The 22,760-nt window shown below is 42.7% G+C and overlaps 2 protein-coding genes across 2 annotated transcripts; both read right to left on the bottom strand.

The window, feature by feature from the left end:
• Positions 1-5,064: 5,064 nt before the first annotated feature.
• UBQLNL (ubiquilin like) lies at positions 5,065-7,082 on the bottom strand. Its single transcript, XM_040964302.1, has one exon. It carries the CDS (start codon positions 7,080-7,082, stop codon positions 5,259-5,261), a length of 1,824 nt encoding a protein of 607 aa, XP_040820236.1. The 3' UTR covers positions 5,065-5,258.
• A 2,011-nt stretch (positions 7,083-9,093) lies between these two features.
• LOC121145275 (olfactomedin-4-like) lies at positions 9,094-15,611 on the bottom strand. The gene is made up of 6 exons (XM_040964003.1): positions 15,534-15,611; positions 14,218-14,367; positions 13,155-13,383; positions 12,053-12,214; positions 11,513-11,672; positions 9,094-9,811 (listed from the first exon to the last, which is right to left on the bottom strand). The coding sequence occupies exons 1-6, from the start codon at positions 15,609-15,611 to the stop codon at positions 9,094-9,096; spliced, it is 1,497 nt and encodes a 498-aa protein (XP_040819937.1).
• Positions 15,612-22,760: the final 7,149 nt, after the last annotated feature.

The following is a 22,760-nucleotide window of genomic DNA, read 5'->3' as shown; positions in this document are numbered from 1 at the left end:
CATGATGAAACAGTATTTGTGAGTGTCGTTGCAACAGAAATCCTGGTTGGACTCTATTTAAGAGACAATGCAGTGGGTTGAAAAGGATGTGAGTCTATACATGATGTGAATGGTGTGGATGCGGAAACGTGAGACAAAAAGTATTGAGTCATGTTATTTTAAAAAAATTCTATTTTTTCGAAATGGGGGGAGAGGGGGAGAGAGAGAGAGATGGAGGGAATAAAAGAGAAAACACATGTATAAATGCTTAATAATTTGTTAAGCATAGAGTTCACATGAGACTGGTCTCATGCTTTTATTCAGGTGGAAACAATCCAATGACAAGGAAAAACCAATACAAGAGGAAAAGAAAGATTTTGCAAGAGTAAATCCTTAAGGATAGCAATAGATTGGTTGCCAGTGTTATGAAGAGTAATCATTACAGAAGAATGAAGGACAAAATGTGTAGCTAAAGATGTAAGCTGGTCAGTTAAATTGGTAGCAGACACTTAAGTTCTTTCTAATCATTTCTGACTGCCTCTTAAATAAAACCTCAACTGAGATTCAGAATTTTAGAAAGGGAATGTTGAGTATTTCATAATAAAAATGCATGAATGAGATGATCATTTCAAAAATAAAGTTGTGAATTAGTCAGGACAAGACTCTCCAATGCCTTCTGAAACAGAAGTGTTTGCTAAGTACTTTAAATTCTGTGTTTCCATATACCCATCAAATGATTCTGACGCAGTCTGGTGAGAACCATGGGGCTGGGAGAATGCAGTTTTGAGAATGGCTAGAAGATGTCCAAAATAAAAAATTAAATGAAATTGATTGGTACAGGTATGTGTTTTTGTCTGCTTACACAAAGATTAGTTGAATAGTTCTGGATGTATTTGTAACCAAGATGAGTTTACTAGCTAAAAATTATTGCCAAAATGAAATAGACATTTGGTTTACTGGTTAAAAGCCTGTATCCTCTTTTCAGAATACCTCAGTTTGATATTCACTCTGCTCCTGACCCCTACTTCCTACTAAAGTAGACATTGGAAGGCATCGCTGATAACCATGAGTGTGATTGAGACCCTGATATCCATGTGGGCAACCTGGCTCCTGGCTCCAGTCTGGCCAGCCCAGCCTTTGCTGTTGTGGGCAATGTAGAATAAGCAAGTAGGTAGAATTTTTCCCTGCTTATTATGTCTCTTGAGTGAATGAGTGAAATTTTTAAGAAAATCAGAAAGTATAAAATGTTTGAAAATGGAATAGTACCAGAATGATTATACTAGTTTTCAGAAAGTTATCTTTTTTTAGGAAACTTATTTATTTATTGACAGGCAGACCAAAAAAAAAAAAAAAAGGTTGAGACAAAGACAGAGTTGTCCACCCAGGTTCACTCCCAAATGGCTGCAATAGTCAGATCTGGATCAAGGAAAAAGCAAGATCCAGGAACTCTATCCAGGTATCCCACGTGAGCAACAGAGCCGAAACATGAGCCATATTCCACTGCCTTCCCACGGGCATCCGCAGGGAGCTAGGTCAGAAGGAGAGCAGCAAGAACTCAAAGCAAAGTTCTAATATGGGATGCCAGCATCATAAATGGCAGCTTAAACTGCTGCCGTTCCACAATGCCAGCCCTGTGGAGTACTCTTAAGGAAAAACATAGGGTAAAGAAGCAACAAGAAAGTGCATAAACGATATCTAGCCTTATCAACATCCATGGTGAATGAAAAAGTAGTCACCTCTACTGGAGAGCCCCGTCCTCAGTGAACAGATTTTCACTATAGGTAAACTAAGGGAACCACTAGGAATGGGGCAACAGATCTGGGGGCTGTAGTGTTGCTCCGTTTTGAGTTCTAAATGGTAGGGCAGAAAGGTTTGTAGGATTGGGGATGAATGGAAAACTGAGGCTGATTAGATTTTTTAAGTATTTTGGAATGAAAACTAATATGGCATTGGCAGCCTGGACTACTTATGTTAAGTGATGCAAATAAAGTACAAGATTTAATCAGACTAACAGGTGTTTAATATGGAAGTGAAAAGTTCATGTCTCCTAAAAATCTATTTACTTACTTATTTATTTGAAAGACAGAATACCAAAGATGGATCTTCCATTTGCTGACTGATTCCCCAATGACTACAAAAATGAGGGTTAAACCAGGCTGAAGTCAGAAGCCAGAAATTCATCAGGGTCTCCTAAGTGGGTGGCAGAAGGCTCAGAATTTTGGCTATCTTCCACTGCTCTCCCAGATGTATTAACAGGGAGCTGTGCTAGAAATGGAGCAATCAGGACTCTGGAACTCCGGAATGGAACACGGGGGTGCTTCAGGAAATGCCATAAACCACTGTGCCACAAGACCAACACTAGGAACTTTATGAGCCCTACGTTCTTGATAATAGCAATGTGAAGACTAACGAGGGGTGACTTGTTGCACACAAATATCTGTGGGTCCCTTTCAGAATGCAAAATCTTACTATCTCTCAGCTCCTTTGGAACAAATACTGTCATCAAATTTTGTAAAACCTCTAAATGGCTTCATTGCTTTCCTAATTTCCCTTTATTGTAGTCTATTTCTCACCCATAGACAGACTGATAAAATGAATTATTCCATTCCTTTGCTCAAAAAACCCAAAGTTTTTTTTTCTTATTTGTATTTCTCCTCTTTTAACTAAAATTGAAAAAAAAATACAGATATTCATAAAGGTACTTAACAAACTTTTAGTTCTATTAAAACTTAAATCAAAGGGGAAGTTATTTGGGAAACAGTGAAGGAAGCATATGAAAGAGACACGGATGGGAATTGGGTGCAACAGTTTAATACGCTTCTCGGGATCCCTGCATACCATATGAGTGCTTGAGTTTGAGTCTCACTTCTGCTTCTGATCCAGCTTTCTGTTACTGCACATGGTGGCATGGGGGAAGGGGGGTTAGAAGGGGGATAAACAATGATCTCAAATGGTTGGCTCCTTACCAACTGTGTGTGGTACACCTGGATTAAGTTCTTGGCTCCTGGTTCAGTCTCAGCTGGTGACAAGCATTTGAAAAGTGAACCATCAGAAGGGAGCTATTTCTCTCATTAATCATACCACCTTTCAAATAAATAGAAGTTGCTTTTTAAAAAGACATTGAATTCGATGAAAATAGGGGTGCAAATGGAAAATATCACTCATCACTATAAAGAGAGCAATTTAAAGAAATAGGTGGAGAACAAGGAACTCCTGGGTTTCATTTGTAGGTTTTTCAGGCTTGTAATGTATTAAAACATGTCCATTGATTTTCTATTACATTCCTAGTAAAATCCAAATGACTCACCAGATCTACAAAGCTCTGCTATATGTCTCAGATTTCTCCAGCTGTATCACCTGCTCGTACCTCCTCAAACACAGAGAGATCACCTCGGGACTGCGGCTGTCACCTACTCATCTCTAGACTAGATCACCCCCTGTCCCAGGGAACTGCACACTTAGCTTCTATATTCCTTCTAATTTTTACTCATTCATCATATGTTAAGAGAAACCTTCCCGAACTCCCTAATTAGAAATATTTTTCCTGATAAACTTCTCTTAATCACATTTATTAACATACCTATAAGTTAATTAGAATGCTATCTCCATAAAAGCTAACAAACTCCATAAAAAATGGAAAGTTGCTTTGTCAGTGTTATTTCTTTAATATCAAGGGGTCTGGCGCAGTGGCCTAGCTTTGGGACCCTGCACCCACATGGGATACCCAGAAGAGGTTCCTAGTTCCCGGCTCCCAGCTTTGGATTGGCGCAGCACCGGCCGTTGTGGTCACTTGGGGAGTGAATCATCAGATAGAAGATCTTCCTCTCTGTCTCTTCTGCTCTCTGTATATCTGACTTTGTAATAAATAAATAAATAAATAAATCTTTAAATATATATGTATATATATCAAAAACAGCATAAAAACAGCATCGACTTACAAAATCATGGTAAGAGCTTATTAAATTATTTAATAATTGAATACTTGAATCTAGGATGATTGAATATGCTGCCCAGCTGGCAAGGTCCGGATGATTTGGGAAGAAGAGAAGATGAGAGTGGGCTGGAGCAATGACTCAACAGAATAATCCTCTACCTTCAAGCCCAGCATCCTATATAGACACTAGTGTGTCCTGGATTCTCTACTTGCCATCCAGCTGCCTGCTTGTTACCTGGGAAAGCAGTCAAGAATGGCCCAAATCATTGAGACCTGGCACAGTCATGGGAGACCTGGAAGAAGCTCCAGGTTTCTGGCTTCAGATCAGCTCAACTCTAGGTGTTGAGGTCATTAGGGGAGTGACTCAGCAGATGGAAAGTCATTCTGTCTCTCCTTCTCTCTGTAAATGTACGTTTCTAATAAAAATAAATAAATCTTATAGAGAGGGGGGGCGAGGGAAAGAGAGAAAGAAGATGGGACTGTAGCAACCAGGGAAGTAGAGCTACAAATATTAAGATACACTCAAGAACATGATTCTTTTTAAGGAGCTCTACTCTAACTGGGTGTTGGGATGTGCAGTGAGGGTGGCAACATCTGTCTTTGCTAATGACAATAATGACAGCTCATTAAGTGTTAATTATTGAGGCAATGGCAAATAGGAGACCCCAGTGGTAAATGTATGCACAAGGACTTGATTGACTCGTGGACACTTACTATTCTGATACACTCCAAGTCATTCTTCCACTTTCTTACAAACTTCTAATAATTAGCATGAGAAATCAAGTCTTTATGACTGAATACCTGGGTCTATCTACTTAATATGCTTCCTTTTCCATATGGGTGTGTTAAAATATTCTTCTGTTATATGTGTGTTTGCTTATGTAGCTCTAGGTCTTTGTGTATATCTGTGTATGTACATGGTTATGTGTGTACTTGTAGGTTGACTCAGTGTACTGACGTAAGTGAATTCTTGACTACATGAGTATTTGCATATAATACAGTGGTGTGTGAACCTTTAATAATTCTTCTCTGTATTAATGTGTGCATTTATGTGTCTCTGTGTTTCATGTCCTTGTGTTAGGTAAGACAGGGATATCACACAGTTATTTGCTTTTGTGGGAAAGAGCCAAAGTCAAACCTTAGACGGGAGCAAGTAGGTGTAGCCATTTTATTGACAGATCTTCCAGCCATGACCAATGGTCTGTTACTCAGCAGCGAAAGCATGGGTTGAGTGCTTCTCTTCCAGGACTTTTTCTGCACAGAAGTATCAGGAGAGGCAGAAAAAGCAAGTGAGGTGATCAACTGTGTCTGATCTGTTAGTAAGAAAACAGGTAGGTGTGATGGATTAGAATCTCCGGGTTCTCTTGAGCTTGCAGATAGCAGCATTGGTGTCCCCCTCGGTAGCAATGAGGGCCTGGAGGTTGGCATGGTGATTCCCAAATCCCATAGCCTGGAGACATTCCATCTGCTTGCTGAATCGAATTTCAGGGGCTTGTAGAGGGTGGGAAAGGTCTCCAGCTAGGGTCTGTAGCCTTTGTAGGACAGCTTCAGATTTATGACAACACTCAGGTGCTTTGGGGTCAGCCACCTCTGGAGCATCACTGGTCAAGGGAACTGCATCAGGATAATTACAGCTGGGGGCAGGGAGCCAACCCAGGCGCCATAGATAGGGGGCAACCCAGGGTAGAAGAATAGGAGCTTCTGTGACCAGCAGCTGGAGACCCTGCTCAATCTGCAATATTGCTTGTGATGTTTTAGGATTGGCTAGAGATAGAAGCAGATCAGAAAGCTGAGTCTGTTGCAAGAATGTGGGCAGCTGTTGCCTGCACTGTTCACTCAGCTGGGGTATATTCATGAACATCATCATCTGAGCTGCCAGGCAGGGGTTGCTCATAAGAAACTGAGTCATGCCTCCTGTGATGTGGGAGTTGGTTTGCTCATCTGACAGCTGGAGATCATCCTCTAATCTCTGCTCAGAACTCTCTAGAGAGATGATACCATTCTTGTCTTCTTCCTGAGGCTGCTGATTGAACTTCATACCAGATAAAGCTGATGTTCTTGCTGGCTGTTGAATGGTACAGATATTACCCCTATCCTTGGTGGAAACCGTGGCAACATTGTCCCTAGAAGTACAGTTGACCCCACTGATGGTGGTGTTGGTTGAAGTGATTGAGGATAAGGCATGGGAACTAGTATAGATGACCCGGGTTGTGGAGAGCTGAGAGGATGGCAGAGACAGAGATGAAGGTTGGTCTTCTGCTTCTTCTGGTGCTTGTCCTGCTAACAAGGCTGTGAAAAGGTTACCCCCAAAAGGGTCTTGCAAACTGTTGATTTGGTCAGTAGTATCAGCACAGCTCTGATTCATGACATTGTTCCCACCTTCAATTGTATCTAAGGCCAGGGAGTGTGGCAGATTAACTGAATGCTCAAGAGTCTGTGCGGGTCGTTGTATCTGCATTGCCTCTTGGATCGTGGCAAGGCTTCTCGCCAGCTCCAAAGTTTGACATAAAATGTCAGAATTGTCAAGGAGGTGAAAGACTTCTGGGTTCTGCTGAATCAATTGCTGCATGTCTAGGTGTTCAGAAATGAACTGCTGCATGAACTCCATGTTAGACAGCAGTCGCTGGATACTAGGATTCCCTAGTATCTGTGCTATGTGTTCTGACTGACCTACTTCCAGATCCTGGGTATGTAGCTTGGGCACAGCAGACTCCACAAACAGGACTGATTCCCCCGATGCTTGACTCTTATCAGCAGGCTGGCACACCTCGCTGCTCTTTCCTTTGGTGTTTCTCTCCTGGTGGCACGACTCATTTGTTGACAGGTTCCGAGAAGAATGGGCTAGGGATCTGGAGCCATGCTTGGACTTGATGACCAGGTGGATGATGTGGCCATCCACTATGCCCCACTGGCCCAGTGTGTCATGGTCTTTGAGAAGACGGCCCATGAAGACCAGCACCAGTTGATCCATTTGGCATTTGAAATGAGCTGATAACTTCTCCTTGAACTGCCTCACCGAGGTATCATCAGCTACAACAAAGTCTTTCTGGTTGCCTGGTGTCTTCACTATTACTCGAGTGACACTGGAGGAGATTTTCATGTCTTCAGGGCGATCTGAAGGATGCCTGCCGTGGGACATCCTGGGTGTTCGAGAGATGACATGTGGCATGGAGCTCAGGGTGCAGGCAGATGGAAGCAGATAGAAGTAGGGGCGGAGGGGGTGAGGGCAGCTAAAGACTTGTGCTGGCCTTCGTCTCTAGTTGGTATGCTCAGGCCACAGGCTAGTTTCCTTGCTGCCCAAAAAATAATGAGTGACTACGCAAGGGCCAGTACCTGTGATGTTCTACCCTCACCCCAGTTCTCCAGATGTAGCCCAGCTGAGGTCTGTTGTGGCTACTGATTCATACTTGGCATGGAATGGACTAAATCCTCCCAAGGTTGTCCTGCCTGCCCCACCCATTAAGGCCATGACCTCTTCAGAAAAGGGATATTGTGATGTCAATTTTAGCTTCACACCTTAACAGGACCAGCCAGGAAAAATGGACATATTTGGGAGGCAAATTCTCTGTAGTAAAACAAAATAAGGCAATTTTACAGAAAATTGAGAGCAAAGTTCCCCCATGAAAAAAAGAATAGATAAAAAAAACAGATTTTCTAAACTTGGAATACTGTGGCAGTGAGTGCTATGTGCTTAACTGTGTGAAACACTGAGTCTGGTGAAGCCTAGAGACAACCACGCTCGTGTGAATAAGAACATCTTTTCCCCTAAAGAAGGACTGGAACCATTCTGCCACTGATTGGGAGAAGGTGGGCCTTAGATATGAAAATGGAATCAGAGGTCTAACGTGAAAGGAGAGGTCATTTTTTTCGGAGTCCCAGATTTTGAAATGCTAGACTTGAGAGTATTCTCATGTGGTAGGGGAAATACCTTTTCTCCCTTAGGAAGCCAACATAGGAATACTTAAGGATATTTCCTTTAAATGTCTATTTATGTACTTGAAAGGAATGGAAGGAAGGTTAGGCAGCTTGGCCAGGCCAAAGCCAGAAGCCTGGGGCTTATTTTCTGTTTCCCACATTGATTTCATAGTCTTGAGTACTTAAGGTATCATCCTCTGCTTCCTATGGTATGCATTTGCAGCTGTTGTCAGTTCAGAGCTTGATATGACCATAGAATGTGGCTGTCTCGGGTGACAATTGCTGCACCACATGTCCATCGCAAGTTTATGTTGATATATTGGATATAAATAGAAGTATTTGTGTGTGTGTGTGTGTGTATAGATAATTTTAAATACACGTATTTATTGAATTCTTATTTGGCACAGTATGCATGAGTGAAAGTGTATGGATTATTTGCATGACCTGGGAGATTCCAGAATCTGAATTCTTATGTATTCCATACACTTACCTGGAGCAGTGAGGAGTCCTATACACACAGACCAGGGACATGCAGAGCTCAAACTCACATGTTCAGTGTGTTAAGAGATAAATAAAGAGATGGAAGACAATTAACCAAGAGAGTCCCCATTGCCATATCAAGAATCTTTTATTGAAGAACACATACACCCCAGAGTAACTCATGTCAGATCTGATCACCATGATGCTGCATTAGCAGTTATTTAATCAAGCAGGACTCATGATTAACATATTCTCTTTCTCTCTCTCTCTCTGTCTCTCTCTCTCTCTCTGTCTGTCTGTCTCTCTCTCTCTGTGTGTGAAATAATTAGCTTGATCCAGAGCAGTCAAAGTTACTTTTCAGACTAAAACCCTGTTTCTTGGCTCTCCAGGGACACCATAGGATGATAGCGGCAAGAGAGAACTTTATCCAGCTCCCCTGAATCCTATGCCCTGTTACCAGGTGTTCTCAACCTGTGACTTTTACCATTCTAGGTCACAGAAGGCTAGAATTTCAAATCTGAATTCATAGTTTTTGAACATAGAATACGAGATGCCAAAACATCAGGGAGAAGGATCAACATTCTCCTAACACTTTGCTTTATTTCCCAATCAAACTCACCTAGATCAGTTTAAGAGAAATCCTTCAGGTGTTGATTGCGATACTAATTATAAGAATAATTAAGGAACTATTCCCAATATCTCCCAATCATGAGAATGAACAAGCCATTTTGGTGATTGGCCCTGCTGTCAGTAAAGAAGAAGACACACTCTACCAATGCCTTGTCTCACGGCATGGAAGGTTTTGGGGGATTGACAGGTTTTTGTGGGGCATTAGCCCTGGAGGCTCTTTTGGTTGGTGATCTTGGTAGCTTACACTTCAGGAAGGTGAGGTCATAATTGACCAGATAACCATCATTGAAAACATAAAGCTTTTGGTCCAGGGGGCAGTAATTGATACCTTGCAGGGTTTCCAGCATCTTGTCCAGTATAATGCTGAGATGCTGTTCCTGCCCAGTGGCAGTATCGAAAGCATAGAAGATCTCCTCTTGGCGAATGCTCAGCGAGCGTAAGGTATAAAGCACCCCACAGGCCATGAAGGCCCCCGACAGGGCTGGCTTGTACTGCCTAGTGTGCCAAGTTTTCTCCACTTCTAAGGTGCTGGTATTGAGACGACTTACAACTAGGTTGCCCCTGCTTCCCTCAGTGGCATAGAGCACCCACAGCCCCTTCTCATCAACAGCAAAATCCAAGGTCTTCCAGGGTACACCAGCATAAGAGAAACGGTCATTGTAGGTGGCACCAGGCAATGGGCGCTGTAGTACTATGGTGTTGGAGGCAAGATCCACCTTGGCCATGTCATTTGAACCATAGTAGTTAAAGTACATGAAGTTATTGTATACAGCATTTCCACTGCCGTCACCATAACCCATCTTCCGCTCTTCATAGTTCTTCAAAAGCACCAGGTCATCATAGGTCTTGTATAACCGATAGTAGTCAAAGTACCTAGGCCAAGACCCGCCCCCACACACACACATTGAGATCATTAGGTGACAGTGGTAAATGAAGTGAAATGAAGTACTGGGGCTGATACTGTGGTGTAGAGAGTTAGGCCACTGCCTACAATACTAGCGTCCCACAAGGGAGCCACATCGTGTCTAACTGTTCTGATCCAGCTCCTCGCTAATGTGTCTGAGAAAGCAGCAGAGAATAGCCCAAGTGCTTGAGCTCTTGCATCCACATAGAAAACCCAGAGGAATTTCCTGGCACCTGGCTTTGGTTTGGTTCAACACCAGCCGCTATGAACATCTGGGAAGTTGTTCAATGGATGGAGGTTTTTTGTCTCTTTTTCTCTTGTCTCTCCCTCTCTTAACTCTGCCCTTAAAAAAATAAATTGATCTTTAAAAAAAAGAAGCTACTACAAAAAATGTGCCAGTTATTATGTTAATTAGCATCAGGAACTTCAAAATCAAGCAGAATGTATTTGTAATGCATCATCATTGAGTAAACATTATGATGAAATAAATATATTAAAACCATTGTAAGAGAACCACTAAAAAAATGATAAAATAAAATTTTCCAGTAAAAGTTTCAGCAAGATAGCATGCCAGCTAGGAACTATATTTGCATGACCTCATTTAGTTATAATAAAATATTTCCACTAGGTTTTAATGCTCACAGATTAGGAGCCTAAGCATCATAAAAATTAAGTAATTTGGTCAAGGCTCTACACTTCATAAGTAAAATCTGTGAAAGAAACAACACAATAACATAGGCATCCTGTAATGGGACATAGTTCTGGAGCTGCATTTAAGGAGATTAATGCTCACAGTATTGTTTTGCAAAGCCCATTGAGGACTCATACCTCTTGACACTGGGATATAAATCCTAACTTAACCACAACTGTGAAAAAATTCAAAACTCACAAATATGTGAGTGTATGTTGCAGGTTACAAAGCACCTGTAAGAACTGGAGAGTAAGCTTGTTGGTAATATTAATCTTCCTCAGATAAGCTCCAGCTAGGACTCTTCTCTGAATGGATCAATGCACATTCATCCCTTCTTCTGATGACTTTGTGTTCCCCTGACTCTAAAACATTTCCACAAATATTGACTTTAAATATTCAATGAATTGTGCCTATTCCCCTAGGTGAGTTGGAGATTTCACGGAAGACGTATTCATCTATTTATTGATTGCTTAGCCATTGCTTCATTTTTTAAGTATTTAAGAGCATCTACTATGATATCTATACTTTTTAAGCATAGCCTATGTAATCATTTCATACACTGAATTATCTTACTTTTAGAGATGTCTAAGAATGCGCCTGAAATGTTAACTCATTTATTCAGCTTCACTGAATGTAAGTACTGAGCTTCTTACTCAATTTCAAGCTGAGCTGGAGACATGCTCTTAACCTCACCTAAACGGGAAGAACTAAGTGTAGAAAGACTTCTTGTGATAGGATAAAACTAGAAATAGAACCATCTTTGAATTATTGTAAAATTAAAAACTTTGGACAGTGTTTTGAAGCAAGCTCAGGAAGTTTGGACCACACTGTCCCACAAAAAGAGCACTGGCAGGTAATCTGTCAGTTTTAGAGTTCATGGAGGAGTTTAGGCTTGTGCTACAAAGACACTTGTTGGAGTAAGATTAGGGAATATTTGGGATGAACATGGCTGTAAAAAAGGAAGTTACTCAGGCCTCACCTGCCATCCGCACTCAAGGGGGCCACCCAATAAAGGGAAGAGGTCTGATTTGGTGCTGAGTCTCGGCCCCAGGAACCCGCCTTGTATGAGAAGCCCCTCCAATTGAGCTTCACTACAAAGGGTCTGCTGACTTTCTGGAGGCTTCCACAACTGCAAGAATCTAGAAGGAAAAGCAGACAAAGTAACAGCTGGAGTAAGGCGCACAACTTTCAGAAAGCATAGTGTGAACTATAATGACCATGTGAGTTTTCATTGTATAGCCACACACATGAGTACATTTACATGTATACATCCAAGCTAGCTTTGCTTAAACAGAGTGTGTGTGACTATAGTGTATCCATATGTCTGTGTATATAAGCATGCATGTATGGGAATTTACTAATCTTGGGTTACATTCCCTAAAGCACACACAAAATAAAGAAACAAAATACTAAATTTTCATCAAGATCTTTACTGCCTCAGCACACCATATCCAGTACTGAACTCATACTCCAGTCTCCAGGGAAAGGAGATCTTAGGAAATTTGGTCTGTGAACTCACCGGGGGGCAAAAATGAACCATGATGTCTGTAAGTCTCTTCTTGTTCCCTTTCTCTCTTGCACTCATGTAGTTGGGCCTCGAGGATATCCACCTGCTGTTGGAGAGCTCGAAAGCTGCTCTGGTCCGCATCAGCCAGAAGTTTGAGCATAAGACTGATATTAGCTACCTAAGGAGATGAGACACCATGGAAATAAGTCACAGAGTGTTCTTAAGAACTGAACTCCAGGGCCCGGTGCCATGGCGTACTGGTTAAGGTCCTCGCCTTGCACACCCGGGATCCCATATGGGCACCGGTTCTAATCCTGGCAGCCCCGCTTCCCTTCCAGCTCCCTGCCTGTGGCCTGGGAAAGCAATTGAGGACAGCCCAAAGCTTTGGGACCCTGCACCCATGTGGGAGACCCAGAAGAGGCTCCTGGCTTCGGATTGGCTCAGCTCAGGCCGTTGCACTCACTTGGGGAGTGAATCATAGGATGGAAGATCTTCCTCTTTGTCTCTCCTCTCTGTATATCCACCTTTCCAATAAAAATAAAATAAAATAAAATAAAATAAACTGAACTCCAGCAGCTCTTACCTGTCTCCACTGAGAAGAACTGATTTGGGTAACTAACAAACATGGAAGAACAGATAGATGTAAGACTCTAAAGGAGAGAAAGATTCTCTCTCTCTCTCTCTTTCTCTCTCTTGCCTATTTTTACAGAGAAGAACAGAGAGAGGTCTTCCATACACCAGTTCACTCCCCAAATGGCTGCAGTGGCCAGAACTGAGCTGATCCAAAGCCAGGAACTTCTTCCAGGCTTCCCATGTTGGTGTAGGGACCCCCAAAGACTTGGGCCATCCTGCACTGCTTTCCCACAGGAAGGGATCTGAATGGGAAATGGAGCAGCCAAAACACAAACTGACACCCAAATGGGATCTCAGAACTAGCCACAGCACCAGCTACCACCCCCCTCACAGAGTGTTCTTAAGAACTGTACCCAGCAGCTCTCATATGTCTGAACTAAGATGATCCTTCTCCAGAAAGAACTGATTTGAAAAATTCACAAATATGTGAGGACACATATGTAAGACTCTGACGGGGAGAAGGATTATTTAATCCATCTACTCACCTGGATTTGGAGTTGGTGGAGGAGATACCTAGCCCCATTAACTCCTCCATTGGCATTAAGCTGGGTCAACAACTTCTGTACTCTCTCCAGCTCTAAGTGCAGCTGATCCAAGGTTGAGGGCTCAGATGAGAGAGTGAGGACACTGGAATTTCTGAACTTCAGCATGTGGCTCATATTCAGGACCTGGTTGTTGTGGCCTTCAATGGCAGGTACAAATGCACCAACCTAGGGTGAGAAAGGCACTTTTCCTAAATGTCAAAACCTTTGGCTCTTCTCAGCAGCTCATATCACATCATCAGAGAGTCATTCAGCATACCAAGCACTCCAATATCTGTCACTTTGTTTGCTCCTGTTAGCATTCCTTGAGCTAGGCATTAGTTTTATCTTCATTGAACAATCGAGAATACCAACATCCTTCCTTGTGATTTAGGGAGATCTTACTCCACTACCACTCTGATTTTATTTCCCCTTTTCTGATTAGAGCTAGCCCTTGAGTAGATTGCTGGATGTGCGAATAAATGAGAAGAACCACAGCTTCATTTTACAATGTCCATCAAATTTTCCCCAAGAAATCCAAATTGATTCTTACAGTGAACAACTGACAACATATGATTGTTGATGCAGAAACTTTTCAGACTAATTCACAAATTCCTCACACACTCACACACACACATACACACACACACAGTGCCCATATTTTTAACTCTTAAATTCATATTTATCTGACTTTGTGAGCTGATCATCCAAGTCTTTAGTTTTTCTACATTTATGTCTAAATTTCTTCTTATCTTACAATGAACTCATACCTATTAATTCACCCATTCATCTAGGAGGCACTTCCCATATAAGCTTCTCTAACTTCTGTTATTACCACTGATTGGGTGGGGGGAAGCCTAAGAACCAGTGCCTAATTTCTCCTTCATTCAAAGTATTTATCTCAAAGATAAGACTACACTTCTCTCAGTAATTTCTCTGCTGCCAGTACTCACCCTCATGCTGGGTCCACTATAGAACATACTTGAATAATTCCCAACCCCAACCCACAGCTTGAGTACTCACCATGGACAATACTTGCTTAAACTTGCTAACAAGTTCCTGGGTTGTACCTTGTAGCTGTTCTAGCTGCTGTAGCAGGATGGATTTGGGCAAGTGGACCACACAATAGCATGTTTCACCCTCATCCAGAGAGCTTGGCATAGTTCTCACCATCTGCAAAAACATAGTCAGGGTGGGTGTGTCATCCTTGGATCTGTGAAATCAACAGCATTTCAGAACTATCCAATTCATTTGGGCAGAGCCCTCAGCAAATACACACATCTGGACCCTGTGTTGACATGAGGTGACAATTCCTCACCCCTGGGTACTGGGACATTTGTAAAGTCATGTGCAGCTTCCCCCTTTTTTCTCCCCTCCGCCCAGAAACAAGAAAGGGAATGAGGAAATTTGGAATCAATGAGTTCACTCAATTTTCCAATCCTTTCCATGCTGATCAACCATGTAATCATTATGAAAAGTAAAATAATCATTTAAAAATATGCTAGGGCTGAGAGATACATAATTTGGAGTCTTCCTCATTTTGTTTATTATTGTGCTTGCATACTTAGTGTAGCCCAAATCTACTGAGTCTAAAGCCAGATCAGTGAAGTTCTAATTTTAGCTTTGTGACATTGGATAAAACATTTAAATCTTCTTTGCCCTAGTGCCTTCAGATTCAATATTGGGGTAAATTATGATGTTGGCTTTATTGATTTACTTTAGGAATTAGATAGATGGTTGATTGATTGATTACAAACAAGATAGAAATAAATATCTGTTAAGTATTTAGAATAGGAACCATTTGCCTCTGGCAGAATTATATATATTTAGTTACCACAGTTGTCTGAATTGATTTCTCCACTTCCTTTTGGAAGCTATCCAATCAACATCAGATTGAAAATTGTTACCTAATGTATTTTAGTAAGTCCCAACCATAGCTTTTCTGGTCCTCGAACACATAGCTTAATCCAACAGTGTAGTCAACCTGCCCAACAGTTTAGTCTTTTGCAGACAATAAATAAGATACCAAGGTCTGTGATATTTTGAATTTACCATCATTAACTCTAGTATCCTTAGCACACAGGAAGAAGGTGGTGCAGAAAACAAAGCCTTATAATCGAGCAGATGAACAGCCCAGAGTCCCTGTTCCATGATGTTCAGTTGATCTTCCCTGTTTCGTTCTATTTTTTTTTTTCAAATCAATAGAAAATAGAGAAAAGTGGGCATCCCATCCTCCTTCTGTCTCTTCCTACCACTCTCTTCACTCTCTCCCAGAACAGCAAAGTGACAAAAGAAGTAAGTCCAAAGCACAAAACCCCTACCTGCTGTGATTCCTCCACCCTCTGGTTCTGAGGTTGACCTGGGTACACCAGGGGCAGCAGCAACAGAGTGGGCAGCAGAGCTAGCACAGGCTGCATCTTGTAACAGCTAGCCGATCCAAGTCTTTGCTGCGCCCCCGGGCCTTTATCTCTAATCCATAATAGTCTTGGTGGGAGGGGATGCATATTTCAACATCATAGAGGGTTTGGAGAATAAGAGCATGTGACAGGGGTTAGAGGGAGGGTGGAGAAGAGTTACGACAGACTGGTACCCTAGACGTGGGGTGGAAGTGGGCCTGTCACTACAATCAGGATCTTCCTCCTCCATCTCCAAGCTGAATCTTCTCTTGCCCTTCTGGGTCCTCATGTCCAAACAGAGTAAGGTAAATCTGAGACATCCTAGGCAGGGCCTTGGGATGGTCTTGCTGGAGGATTATGACCTTCCTTTGGACTTTGAGAGAGGAAAGATTCTAAAAAGAAATGCAACACTGCTTGTTCAGTTCCAATTGTGTACCCTTGGCTGAGAGCCAAAGTACATGTATGGAAGAGACTATTTCAGCAACGCTGTACTGCATTGCTCTGTTATATTCCCACTCTCACCCCTAGCAATTGGCCTCCTCCACTGGCCTGGGTACTCTAAGTTTATCCAACCCGTTGCACTGCTTTTTATCATTGCGCTATTTAAATGTTTTCCATAAGTTCACTCATCCTAATGCCAGCAGACACCAAGAAAATCTGTCCTATAGGAAAGTCAGCTCCTGACATTATTGAGTCCTATACAGGAGAGCACCAAGGTTCAAATCCTTGAGCCTCAGTCTGGGGTTGAGAAAGAAGAAAGAATTTGATCCTTGAGGCCTGGGTACTAAGTCACAGCTCGATGTTTTCAGTGCTAAGCACTCTAAATTGCAACTGCTCCCTTTTTTTTTTTTTAACTATACCCCATGCACGTTTCTCAAGCAGTGGGCAATCCCACAGTGACTCAAGCACCTTGGTAGATGGCATATTTTCTATAAAGAGTGTGCCACCCCATTTTTCTGTAAAGGAATTTGGACTCTCTAGCTCTATTATGTTTCGATTATGCTTTTCTACTTCTTGGAGCACCTCAACTTTGTCTAGTATGGTCACGTAGCAGAAAAATCTCCTATTTCACCCAACCTTTAGAGCTTTCTCCATCCTATTTCTAGTGGGAAAAGGCATATAAAGCCACAGAGCATAGATGAGGGTGATATTCCTAGAAGATACACCTTGGGATTTGTTGGGGAAATCTTTCTTTATAGATTCTCACTTTCTCACTCCTTGCCAAAGTCCAGATTGATTCTCCACCAACTTCTCCATCCTGGCCTTGCAGTAACCATGGGATAAAGGGGAGCACAGAGGTCAGGAAAATGGCAGAAAAATGGTTTGAGAAGTCTAAGCTACCCAGAATAGAAAACTATATAGGATCAGTGTCCAGATGGGTGTCACTGGAATTATGAAAACGTATGCAGTGTAAGAGGGAGAGGAGGAAGGATGGGAGAACAGGACAGCATGAACAATGACAACTGGAGCTGGCCTCGTTTTCTCATACCTCATCAGCTATAACTAGCCAGTAGCAGAAATTATGAAAGAGTGGCCTAAGACTCTGATCATCTTAGGAAGGTAGCATAGGATTGCCCACTTCCTTTGCACTCATACACACACCTCAGTTAATAATCATCCAAGCCTGAAATCATGTGAGCTTTCAGAGTTGTGTTTTATTTTACTTACATTGCACAATTTCCCCACTCCCTCATCACTTTAGCAAACAAAGATCTTTTACTGAATGACAGATTAAACAAAAGACTCCTCTCAGAATCACCTTTTATTAACCTGCTTCTATCTGGGTAGAGTGCTGGAAAAAGACACGGTCCTCATCCTCAGGCTGTGTCCTGACCTCTAGGTTTGTCATGCCCCAGTGCTAACTACTTCTACATTTGTTTGAACCATATACAAACATCAGTACTAAGTTAAAAGAACAAATAATCTAAGGGAATAAAGACAGGCACACATAAATGAATTCGCAGCTCTCTAGCTATGTGAAGAGAATAGAATTTGGGTGAGCATAGGACCACCTGGGTATAGATGGAAGAGATACCTTTGACTGGAGTTCTGTCCAAAGGGATACTGCAACTTATCTTAGCCATTTGAGGACATATGTGAGGGACAGCAGAGAGTATACTCATTGCTGAGGACGGTCCCCCTGGGGACCCACCTTCCTCACTGAACCAGCCCTGAAGAGCCAAAGCAAGTGGCTGAGTCTCTGAGCAATCTGCTGGATTCACATCCCATAGACCACGGGGTTAAGGGCTGGGGGAACCACCATGTAGAGATTGGCCAATAAGATATGGATATGATGGGGCACTGTGCAGTGGTCGAAATAGTGAGCCAGGAAGGAGAAGAGTGCAGGTGTACAGAAGAGAATGATGACACTGGCATGGGCCCCACAGGTTCCTAAGGCCTTGTGGAGGGCACCATGGGATGACAGGAGGCAGACGGCTCTGAATGAAGATGTAGGGAGCACCTATGAGCCCTAAGTCCAGAACTGGGGAAAGCAATGTGGTGGCCAGTCCATATTAGATGTGGGACGTGTGTCTCCACATGCTAGCTGAGTCATATCCATATGCTCACAGTAGGTGTGAGAGAGCATCTGCCGTCCACAGTAAGGGTAGTTTCTGAAGCAGGACCACCAGTGGTGCCATGACACAGATACCACGAGTCACAGCAGCTACTGCCACTATAGCTACCACACGTTGGATCAGCAATGCCCCATAGTGCAAAGGCTGGCAAATGGCCACATAGCGGTCCATAGCCATGGCCAGCAGTACTGAGGACACAACAGTGAAAGCCACATGGGCAACAATGAGCTGGGCTAGACAAGCCCCAAAAGAGATCTCACCGGTAAGTCCCAGAGCACAGCCAGAGCTTTGGGCACTGTGGATGTGACCAGGATCAAGTCTGTGGTTGCCAAAAGTCCAAGCAGCTGGTACATGGGTGCCTGAAGTGCCTTGTCCGTGACCACCAGCCAGAGTGGAAGGGCATTTCTTGCCAAGGCTGCCATGTGCAATAGACACACAGATGCAAAAAGCCAGTCCTTCGAAGCCTCCAGTCCCAGTATTCCTATCAGGACAAAGGGTCCAGGTCTAGCGATCAGCTGAGTTTGATTGGGAATAGAAAGTAAAGAATCCATCTACATATCCTGGTTCCTCCTGGCTGTGTCCCTGGAGAGCATAAATGCACCCTGTCAGAAGGAACTATTGCGTCTATGGCGATGTTAGGAAGATGAGGCTTAAGATAGCACTGGGCAAACACCACCTTTGTGTCAGGCCCCGTTAAAAAATTTTGCACATACTGAATGATGTATTTCCCATCAGTCTTGTGGCTTTACTGACCTTCCTATTAATGCATCAAGAAACTTATTTTCTAAGAAGTTGATGTGCTTTATAGCTGGAAAATAGAAGAATCAGGATTTGAACCAAAATTCACCTGACTAAGAGACCAAATTCTTCTGATTGCTCTCTTATCTACTTGAAATGCCTCTCCTTCAGTTCAGGCATACAGCACTTTGGCGAAGTGTTTCCTAATCACCTTCCCAGCAGAAGTCATTTATGCTCCTTAAGCTTAATCCCATCAGCAGAACAGCCTCCTTGTTCTCTCCACTCAAGGAGAAATGTGATATGGAAGAGGGAAATACAGAATGGCTTCCAATGTCCTCACGGATCAAAGCCCAGATAAAGCTCTGAATCCATCATCTATTTCAAAAGTCACTTTCTTAGCTCAGATCCACTCGTCCAAACACAGTGTTCCTCCAAGTCTGCACAGAATTTTTTTTTCCCAGTTTCCTGTGACGTCCCTCCTGCCAGTTCTGTTCACTAGTCCTAGTCATGGGTCCCTCTTGACCAATGTATAAATCTACTCCCTGACCAAGGTCATGGCTCCTTTTTCCTATGTCCTTTGTCCATTGGAAGACACATTGGGCTCTGTTGAAGTCAGCTCGAGAAAATTTCCATTGAGTGGACTAGCATCTGATCTGACAGTGACAATGTAATTGGAGATTGGATATAAATAGTGATCAGTAAGGGAAGGGATATGAGGGATATAGAAATTATTTATTCAGGTGTAGGTGGATAGAGAATAGCCTGGAAAAAAGATACAAGACAGATTAGGCTTTCCAACCAATGACCATAGTTATTCTCCTAAACATGTACCTTAGTCTGATGCCGGAGACTGAAGAAGCTGTTGCAGAGAACAGGGTTTGTGCCCCAAAGTGAGGCAATCAGCCTTCCCTGGTAGGCCTCTCTGCAGCACCAGGTGACTCCTGGACCTTCCCTCACATGCCCACATGCTCACATATGTAGAGTAAATATAGATAGCAGCATGTAGATGTTCCCAAGTGAGTCTTGCTGATTTAGGAACCAGAACTTCCTTCTGAAGAATGAGTCTTTGCTAAGGCTTAAGATCTGGCCCTTACCTCTCAAAATGGTGCCAAACACCATTCCAAGTCCCAGCTGCTCCGTTTCCAATCCAGCTCCCTGTTTATGATCTGAGGAAGCATCAAAGGATGACCCTAGTGCTTGGGACCATGCACCCACAGGGGAAACCCCAAAGAAGCTTCTAGCTCCTAGCTGCTGACTATTTGCAGACTGAACCAACTTAGGGAAGATCTCTCTGTGTGTCTCTCCTTCTCTATAACTCTACCTTTGAAATGAAAACAAACAAAAATATTTCTTAAGGGCCCGGTGCGATGGCACAGTGGTTAAGGTCCTCGCCTTGCATGCGCCAGGATCCCATATGGGCGCCGGTTCTATCCCAGCAGCCCCACTTCCCATCCAGCACCCTGCCTGTGGCCTGGGAAAGCAGTCGAGGACGGCCCAAAGCTTTGGGACCCTGCACCCATGCATGGGAGACCCAGAAGAGGCTCCTGGCTTCAGATTGGCTCAGCTCCAGCCGTTGCGGCCACCTTGGGAGTGAATCATCGGATGGAAGATCTTCCTCTCTGTCTCTCCTCTCTGTATATCCGCCTTTCCAATAAAAATAAAAAATAAATCTTTAAAAAATATTTCTTAAAAAAACAGGGATTTCACCAGCCCATTACCTGGACCCTGGGAATTACAGGTGGCCAATTCTTTGAGAAGGAAAGGGAACATCAACCCCCTATCAAACCACTTGAACTTGTGTCATAACACAGGGTAAACAAATACCTTATCCAGGCTGTGGCCTCTCAAGAATATTCTGTACTCAGGGTGTGGACTCAATGTTCACACTTCCTCTTGGTCAAACTACAGGGTCACCTTTCCCAGAACCCCAGGTCCACAGTGCATTCTTCTTCCACTGCCTCCCACCGATCAAGTAAAAGGCAAAACAAACAAAAAAAAGGGGGGAGGAGCACTCTTCACACCTTCCAGCCTCAACCTCTGCTCTATGATCTGATCTCTAGAGACAGCCCTGCAGCCATTTCATCTCCTACTTGCCTTTTCTGCCCTCCTGCCTCCTCAGCCCCTTACCTCTACATAGGATTCACCAGCTTATCTTCCTCTAGAAGTCATGAAATGAGCAAGGGATGTGCAGAGGGAAGAGTGAAATGAGTGGGATGGAATCTTTGCTTGGCCTGAGTTCCCAAGATCAAGACTGACTCTTGTTCTGGCTTGACTCAGTTTCCTGGAGCCTATCCTCCATGAGTGTGCTTCTGCAGAGGTGCTGTACTTCCTTGACCTCTGATTAGGAAATCCATGTGCAAAAACAGAGTCACACAGAGAGCTAGAACAAGACCTCCAAGGTCCCAATCTAGATCTAGTCCTGCTTGTGGATCCTTAGCTTTGTTCTTCACTACAGAGCCATTTTATCCTGGACAGAAGAAGTTGCCTCTGAAACATCTGCTGATTCTAAAGTTCTGTTTGACATTGGCGTATCATTGTTTTGATTCCATTTATTGCTACTTTACTTTTTGTCCATGCAGGTTCTTGGAGGCATTGGCATAATCATCTATATGACCAAGCTGTAGACTGAGGTTGAGCATTAAGGAATATTTAAACGCAGTTGGATGCACTGGGGAGTAGCAGAAGAAAGCATAGTTTTAAAAAAAAGCGAAAGAACTGAATTTGGACAACTTGTGCTCAATCTCAGTGATTTGGGATAAATCAATTTTATAACTTGGAACCTTGATTCAATCATATTTCATGGTTCCCACCTTGATTTGAAAAGAGGTTGAGATGGAATGAAACCATGGCAAAATGGAGTATTCTTCTTGCTCCAATTTATTCCAGTTTCTTCATGGTAGTAAAATCCATAGCTGACTTTGAGACCAGGTGGCACAGGTTTAAAGTCTAGGTGTGTCAACCATAAACTATGACTTTGGATAAAATGCTCAATTTCTGTGTGCCCCAGTTTCCTCATGTCTAAATTGTGAGTTATAATAAATGCATCTGCTTCATGTGGAAAATTGTAAGATTATATAAAATAACATAAATAAAACTGTGCCTGTAACATAATAAATATCAAATGCATGCTAAACATTATTGTTATTCCCATATGCACATTATAACTCCTTGAATCCATTCTTTTTGGACCCCTTTCTGCTGCATTCTTAGTTTTCAGCTCATAAACTGATTAGTATTCTCTAAAGTATCTTAAATTTCTAAAAAGAGATTGGAAAGTGAAGCCAGGCATTTTCAAAGCCAGATGGTCTTAAGTTCAAGAAACAAATGGCTGGAAGACAAGAGGAAAGATTTTAATTACATCAAATGAAATTAAAAAGACGCTTTTCACCAATAGAAACCCCCAAATTAGGCTGCTTGGAAGATTATTTCTAAATAAAACAGGAAACATAGTACCATTGTCTCCAAGCTCCATCTTTCCACATTGTTTTAACTTGGGACAGTAACACAGATGGAGGAAGTAGTGCTGCCTTGGTCCTCATTCTCAAACCCAGATGGTTGCACTGACCCACCACTTAGTACCTTAAGAACCTTCTTAGTACCTCCAAGTTGTAGGATGGACAAAAGTTTGAACAACTGCTTTTTATTTATTAAAAGAGGCTCCCTGTGACATTTCCTTGAGAGTTGATACTTTTGACCTTAACACTTGGCTCAGCATAGAACAAAACCAGATAAGGTTGAAGTCAGGAACCATTTGCGGCAACCCGTGCAGTGTGTCTAGCCTATGAATGATCTTGCCTGAGGACTTGTTACTCAACTCCCTGTTGTAGAGGTTGGCTTAAAGATCCGGAGTTGGCAT

The sequence above is a fragment of the Ochotona curzoniae genome, unplaced genomic scaffold (genome assembly GCF_017591425.1).
Source record: "Ochotona curzoniae isolate NIBS_2020 unplaced genomic scaffold, NIBS_Ocur_1.0 scaffold_3223, whole genome shotgun sequence".
Taxonomy (NCBI): Eukaryota; Metazoa; Chordata; class Mammalia; order Lagomorpha; family Ochotonidae; genus Ochotona; species Ochotona curzoniae.
This window is presented reverse-complemented; position numbering and strand designations above follow the sequence as displayed.